The following is a 7,370-nucleotide window of genomic DNA, read 5'->3' as shown; positions in this document are numbered from 1 at the left end:
GAAAGTGCCTGGCCCTAGAAGTCTGGTGGGACATGAAAGATGATTTAATAGCCACAGCTCTATCAGGGAACTAACATTACTGTAACTGTAGGAAAGAAAACTAAAAACCATGGTTTCATTATTACAGTGAGCACCTAACGTTTAAGTCCCCTAATATAGTTGGATTGTATTTGTCTTAAAGGCCTTCATGTAAAAAGCTATTTAAATTGTTTAAAAATAAATTGTTCCCTATAACAGTAGAAAAATGTGACTTTCCGCAAATATACAATATGTATGAACTAAACCACAGTCACATTACTTATGTGCTGGGTAAAATGCATACAGATTGCCATAAAATAAATCCTGTGGTTTGTGACCTGCAGCATGTATCACTGCTGTGAAGGAAACAGGAAGAAACAAGAATTCTTTGTATCATCCACCATTATAGAATGTCTAGCTTCCTCCCAGCTGTAGCAAATAGATGCACATACACAAATACACTTTGTAACTTCCTTCACAATATCATATGTATGGTACCTGAGCATTCTATACACAGATATAATGCACCATTATATCTGATGTGTATGTGCCCTCTCTCTGCTTCAGGATCAGAGAACCCGAAGAGAAATCATTGTAACAGTAACACCAACATGCCTGGGAAGTTGTTAACATGGATTGCAAGCTCTTGGGCACCATGAATTATGCAGACATGCCCTATGTGCACCGGAACACCGTCCCCTGCACAGAGGGATATCACTGACACCTGGCTCGGTGACTGCACCTATTGCACAGTCACATACAAATAAAAAGCCCAATAAATAATAATGTTATGACGCTGTCGGGGCCGCACACACCTTCACTGCTCATAAGCTCATGCAGCTTCAGGGGTTCCGGGGGCGGGGCGTCCGCCCACCGCCCCGCCCCGCCGGCCAATCCAGCGGCTTGTTTCTGAAAGATGCCCATATTTGGCGATGTTCTGTCCGCGCGCTGGCAGGCGGGGCCGGGAGCCGCTGACGTTATATAGAATAACGGCCGTCAGTGTGGTCTCATTCAGCCGGCGGCAGCGGACCTGACAGCACATCTTCCCTTATTACATCTTGCTTTCCGCTCAGGAAACCTCCAGGTAAGCGGACGAGCGGCGTTCTGTGCTGGGACAGTTACTCGCTGGTGGTATTAATGTTAGTATGGCTTTGTTACTCGCAGTAGCCGTACTCTACTACCCTCTGGATTGGGGGCCACATCCCGTGCATGTCAAGAGCCGGGTGTGCTGGTATGGGCTAATCTGGTTGTGGTGTCGGGAGCTGGGCGGTGTTATGGGGTAGCCTGGCTGTGTTGTGGGGAGCAGGGTTCGCTGGTGTGGGTGTAGTCTGGCTGTGGGAAGCTTGACGGTAATATAGGGTATACTGGTTGTGGTGTCGGGATTAGGGCGATGGCATGTGGTAGTCTGGCTGTGGGGAGCAGGGGGAGCTGGTATGGGGCTGCCTGGCTGTGGTGTCGGGATTAGGGCGATGGTTTGTGGGGAGCTGGTATGGGGCTGCCTGGCTGTGAGGAGCAGGTATGGGGTAGTCTGGCTGTGGGTAGCAGGGGGTTGCTGGTATGGGGCTGCCTGGCTGTGAGGAGCAGGTATGGGGTAGTCTGGCTGTGGGTAGCAGGGGGGAGCTGGTATGGGGCTGCCTGGCTGTGAGGAGCAGGTATGGGGTAGTCTGGCTGTGGGTAGCAGGGGGGATCTGGTATGGGGCTGCCTGGCTGTGAGGAGCAGGTATGGGGTAGTCTGGCTGTGGGGAGCTGGTATGGGGCTGCCTGGCTGTGAGGAGCAGGTATGGGGTAGTCTGGCTGTGGGGAGCAGGGGGAAGCTGGCATGGGGCAGCCTGGCTGTGGGGATCTGGCATGGGGCTGCCTGGCTGTGACGATCCGGGGACTGCACCATGCGCTGTTGGAGCGGCTAGCAGTGGGTGTGGAGGCGGGCAGCGTGTTCCGTAGCTTTCTAGCTAAGATCAGCCAGCCGCTGCCTACTGGTGTCAGATGGGTGCGCACAAGGGCGGGGACGCTGGCGTTGGCCAGGGGGTGAGGCCCCAGCTGTGTAGAGGGTGTTGTGGCTGTCATACACCGGGTGCTCGAAGGCGCTAGCCAGGGTGATGGGAGGTGGCTGTAGTTACCAGCGAGCTGCTGTCAGCTGCGGGCACCTCCCTCCCTCTGGGCTGAGCGGTGACAGTGTCCCGCGCCCCTCCCTCTCGCCGTGGGTGAGCGATTACTGTACCTGTCCCGCTCCCAGTCTTAGCGGCGGCACTGTCCCTGTGCTGCATGGTTTGTGTATGTACCATGCTGCATGTGGCTGCGCCCCGCCCTCCCAGCTCCGACTGGTGGGACATGTGTATCGGATTGGAGAGAAAGTACCAAGCAATGGGCTCATAGCTGTCACTGTGTAACCTCTGCCTGTAACACTGCAGGAGCTGTCCGGCTGGTACTTTCTCCCCAAGCATTGGTACTTCTGCACCTGTGCGGCTACGTCCCGCCAATGACTGCCCTGTGATCTCCCACTGTTGCCACGCCTCGCAGGCTGAGCCTGGATTGTCCCCCTGACGAGAACCCTCCCGCTGTTACGAAGCGCGGCCCCGCCCACTCCAGTGACATTGCGCTACCGTTGTGACTAGGCCCCGCCCCATGTTCTGGCTCACCGTCCGTGGGTGCGGTCAGGACTGCTCTCGCCGTATATGGGCACAGAGCTGCTGATTGGTCGGGGGTGGGAGGGAAATTCAAAAGGCCGGCGTGTGGGCGGAGCTATAGATGTCCGGTTTCCTGTCTAGTGCCTGCAGAACTAGGTGGGGTCGGACATCGCTGCCAAGTGTACAGTCACCGTGTGTAATTGGGCGCGGCCCTGCAGCCCCAGGCGATCATCTTATTAGTCATGTATTAAGACAGAGGCAAAATACCGTAATACACTGTGTACTGCACTGTTCCTGGGGTCGTCTGCTTGCTAATCTCAGGATTTCTTGTGACTTTCTGTTTAATCACAGTAACTAGTTAATGTACTTTAAACTAAATGTGCATACATGTTGGCTCCTTCTGTTAGTACATTAAATTAATTAAATTAATCCATGTTATAAACAAAATGGCGCATACACACCTTGTGTATTAAAAGGTCTTTTATTTTCCCAATAGTAAAATAAACTAAAATGGCAGATGAAGAGATTGCAGCGCTCGTCATTGACAATGGCTCTGGTATGTGCAAAGCCGGCTTTGCTGGAGATGATGCTCCCCGTGCTGTCTTCCCCTCAATTGTTGGTCGCCCAAGACATCAGGTTTGTCCAAAAAAAATTTTTTATTGGTCAGATGCAAACTTGTCACAAATGTTCTAAATGCAAATTTATGTCACAAACAATCTAAAATATTTACTTGTTTCAACAGGGTGTTATGGTTGGTATGGGCCAGAAAGACAGTTATGTAGGTGATGAGGCTCAGAGCAAGAGAGGTATCCTGACCCTAAAATACCCCATTGAACACGGCATTGTCACAAACTGGGATGATATGGAAAAGATCTGGCATCACACTTTCTACAATGAGCTGCGTGTGGCCCCTGAGGAGCATCCAGTCCTACTCACAGAAGCTCCCCTGAATCCCAAAGCAAACAGAGAAAAGATGACGCAGGTTTGTTTCCCCCAGCAATAGCCACATCTGATTGGGTCACTCCTTTTTGTAGAGTCACTCCTCATTTCTCAGACTCCACATTTTTCTTTCAATATTTTCAGGGCTCTGTACCTCTCCTGGCATTTCCCTCCTGAAGCCTCAGGTTTCTGTTTCATTGTTTTATTTCTGCTTGTTCTATTTCTACACTTATTCTCTTTACCTGCATGATGGCATGTTGGCATGGTTTGGGGTGTGCTTGTATAGTTCACTTATTAAACTAGATGTTTTCTTCCCACTACAGATCATGTTTGAGACCTTCAATACCCCAGCCATGTATGTTGCTATCCAGGCTGTGCTGTCTCTCTATGCTTCTGGTCGTACCACTGGTATTGTGATGGACTCTGGTGATGGTGTGACCCACACAGTGCCCATCTATGAAGGTTATGCCCTGCCTCATGCAATTCTGCGTCTTGACTTGGCTGGCCGTGACCTGACAGACTACCTCATGAAGATTCTGACAGAAAGGGGCTACAGTTTCACCACGACAGCTGAGAGGGAAATTGTGCGAGACATCAAGGAGAAGCTATGCTACGTAGCTCTAGACTTCGAGCAGGAAATGGCAACTGCTGCTTCCTCTTCATCTCTGGAAAAGAGCTATGAATTGCCTGATGGTCAGGTCATCACTATTGGAAATGAGAGGTTCAGGTGTCCAGAGGCCCTCTTCCAACCTTCTTTCTTGGGTATGTACCTGATCTGTATCTTGATGGTGAATAACTAACTAGTTGTTTAGCAGCCAGTTGGCACAATTCAAGGTCCATTAGTCTTAACCTTAAACTATCCTCTCCTCCAGGTATGGAATCCTGTGGCATTCATGAAACCACATTCAACTCCATCATGAAGTGTGATGTAGATATCCGTAAGGATCTGTATGCCAACACTGTCCTGTCTGGAGGTACCACAATGTATCCAGGAATTGCTGACAGAATGCAGAAGGAAATCACTGCCCTTGCCCCTAGCACAATGAAAATTAAGGTAAGCTGTGCTCTCGGTGCCTGTAGCAGTGGCTGATAATGGCAAAGCCTGGTGTGCTAATGGATTCTTCTCTCTGCAGATTATTGCACCACCTGAGCGCAAGTACTCTGTCTGGATTGGTGGCTCCATCTTGGCCTCCCTCTCCACTTTCCAACAGATGTGGATCAGCAAACAGGAATATGATGAGTCCGGCCCATCCATTGTTCACCGCAAATGCTTCTAAATGGACTGCTAGCAGATGCGTTGCATTTGCTGCGTGAGTTCTTCAAAGTATTAATTTGCCTCGGCAGATGTGTACGCCTCATGCTAGCCTCGTGAAACTGGAATAGAGCCAACTTCCAAATGAACTTGCCCTTGGAATGTGATACATTCTTAAGTCACATCTTGTTGGGATATTTTTTTTGTAATGCAAGACTTGGATCTGTCTCGAAACCATTCCCGTGGTTAGTGCTAGCATATCATGCCCTGTACACATCTCTTATACAAACCCTGGTTGGCATTCAGTCTGAGTGTCCATTAAGCTAAGTCTTGCGTAGAAAGAAGCACTTCTGTGAAAGGCTGCCGATCTGCGACCGTATTGTGAATGATGCTTCCCCCTCTTGGGAGTCTAATGTAGCTGTCATAGGGAGAAGTTGAGGCTAGAGATGTGTACAGGGTGTCTGAGGTTTAGGCTTCCAGATATCTATTTAGCGCTTAATATTCCAGAATTTCATGTCTGAGGCCGGTAGGAGTTCATGAAGGAATTTTCACTTGTCTTGCCACACTTTTAGTATGGTTGGAAAACATGGCATCCAGGCCTTAGAACCAGTGTTTTTTTTTTTGTTTTTTTTTCCCCCCAGTTTGTATTCCCAAAATTCAACATGGGTCTGAAGTTACAAACCTATTGCAGTTACACCTGTAAATCTCTTCATCCAAGTTAATTTATGTACATTTTTTTTGTATGTTGCCTTAATGTTCTCACATGACAGTAGAAAACCAAAATTTGTAAGTCATCCTGAAGTTAAAATTGTAACTCCCAGAAACACTTCATTGTGTAACAACAAATAAAGCGCTGCAGTAAAAATAATCTGTGTAACTGTTGTATACCTAGGGGATGTATACCCCAACTGTGCATGGGTAGAGCAAGAAGTGGCAAACGTGGAAATAACACCGGTCTGTACTTCACACACCAACAGGAGTCATGGGACAGTAGCACATCATGCAGGGCAAGCACATTTACTGATGTCTAGGTATCTTATGTCAACCTTACATCTTGCATGGAAAATGGGTTTTATACTTTGTGACCGCACATGCAACAACCACCAACACGTATTACACTTAAATGGGGGGGTCTTCAGTAGAAGAACAAAACAGAATCTGTCGTTACAATCCAGTGTCTGCCTAGTCCACTTAGTACCACTAAATAGTCTGGTAATACAGTACAAAAGAATATATAATTTGTCTTTCCATACTATACCTTTAAATTGGGATACTAATTACATAGATTCTGTGGCTGGCTCATTTCAAGCCTGGACTTCACCTGGTATTAATCAGCAAAGGAATCTATAGTCCATGAGTCCTGATTTAAATGGGTATTATAAGTCTGTATGTTACGGCTATTGTCTCCAGTTTCCCATTGAGATACTGAAGGGAATCACTTGATATAAGTGCCAGTATTTTAGGAACAGACTAGGTAATCTAGTGCATTACCTGATCACACTAATACCACTTAAATGGGCCACACCCAGGAGCCGTACATGGACGCAACCTGCTCGAGACCCTTTTTGGACTGCACCACAAACCTACCATATTGCAGGGTTGGTGTCAATAACCTGGGTGTCTCGCAGCGCTGCACAAGGGGTATTGCATATTATGGTGCAGCTATGAAATGTTATGGTAACAGGAAGCATGTTTCCCAAGTCTATGAAGGTAAGCAGTTTTGACTAGACACAAATGCAATTAGACCACATTAAACATGTAATGCACTTCAGTAGAATTTTAACTAAAACGTGGGCTGCTGAAGGTTCAGGGCACCAATGATCAGACATTCCTTAAAGTCATTACATAATGAGCACTACTGCTAGTGGTTGTACACATTGTCAATACAATTGTAAGAGCCTTGTCTATCCCAGTAGAAAATGGCCACATCTTAATGCTGACTGCTTCAACATAAGGAAAAGGATATTTGAAAAATTGCCACCAATATCTGCTGCTGTGCAGAACTGCACGGTGTTGGGTACACTGGAAACACTTAAGCATCTGCTACATCTCCCAGAAACTTATTGGGGTTTTCCTAATCGTCTATTTATAATGGGATTTCTCTTTAGTACATTGTGCACTTTTTACTTGGTGTTCACTTTAATAGTCCACAGGCATAAGACTATATAGCATGTCAGTAGAGTGAGAAGTGTCTAAGCACTGTAATGGGTGTTGTAAAACTTCTCTAGCTAATCAATGAGTCATGCATTGTTGAAATATGGTCTATCTGCACACAAGTGTAAAGCAGGGTACACACTAGACCAGCAGTTTCCAAACTTTTAAATCACTGCACCCTAGAATATCACAATTTTTTTCACAGCACCCCTAGGCCAAAAATGTCTTAATGTAATATTTCTTTCTAAATTTCTCCATAAGTAGATCGCATTTATAGGTCATCCTTAGGATCCGTTGTGTGGTGAGGGACAAGATTTGCTTCTGTTTGTTCCCATATTTGATGATTAGCCGCCACCAGCACTGGTTTTGCCTATTATATTGAC

The 7,370-nt window shown here is 47.1% G+C and overlaps 1 protein-coding gene across 2 annotated transcripts; it reads left to right on the top strand.

Moving 5' to 3' along the window:
* Positions 1-995: 995 nt before the first annotated feature.
* On the top strand, positions 996-5,701 carry ACTG1 (actin gamma 1). Of its 2 annotated transcripts, XM_063961119.1 has the most exons (6): positions 996-1,102; positions 3,139-3,278; positions 3,385-3,624; positions 3,905-4,343; positions 4,454-4,635; positions 4,715-5,701. In XM_063961119.1, the coding sequence occupies exons 2-6, from the start codon at positions 3,153-3,155 to the stop codon at positions 4,856-4,858; spliced, it is 1,131 nt and encodes a 376-aa protein (XP_063817189.1). In that variant the 5' UTR covers positions 996-1,102; positions 3,139-3,152; the 3' UTR covers positions 4,859-5,701. The 2 variants fall into 2 exon arrangements, with proteins under 2 accessions (XP_063817189.1, XP_063817190.1); XM_063961120.1 differs by lacking the exons at positions 996-1,102; positions 3,139-3,278; positions 3,385-3,624 and adding an exon at positions 3,726-3,766.
* Positions 5,702-7,370: the final 1,669 nt, after the last annotated feature.

Source organism: Pseudophryne corroboree, chromosome 3, assembly GCF_028390025.1.
Source record: "Pseudophryne corroboree isolate aPseCor3 chromosome 3, aPseCor3.hap2, whole genome shotgun sequence".
In the NCBI taxonomy this organism is placed as follows: domain Eukaryota; kingdom Metazoa; phylum Chordata; class Amphibia; order Anura; family Myobatrachidae; genus Pseudophryne; species Pseudophryne corroboree.
The sequence above is the reverse complement of the archived record's forward strand: the minus strand, read 5'-3'. Positions and strand labels throughout refer to the sequence as shown.

Coding starts and splice junctions, on each gene's coding strand:
- ACTG1 (XM_063961119.1), top strand. CDS start 3,153: ATGGCAGATGAAGAGATTGCAGCGCTCGTCATTGACAATGGCTCTGGT. Junction 3,279..3,384: donor TTGGTCGCCCAAGACATCAG/GTTTGTCCAAAA, acceptor TTGTTTCAACAG/GGTGTTATGGTTGGTATGGG. Junction 4,344..4,453: donor CTTCCAACCTTCTTTCTTGG/GTATGTACCTGA, acceptor CCTCTCCTCCAG/GTATGGAATCCTGTGGCATT.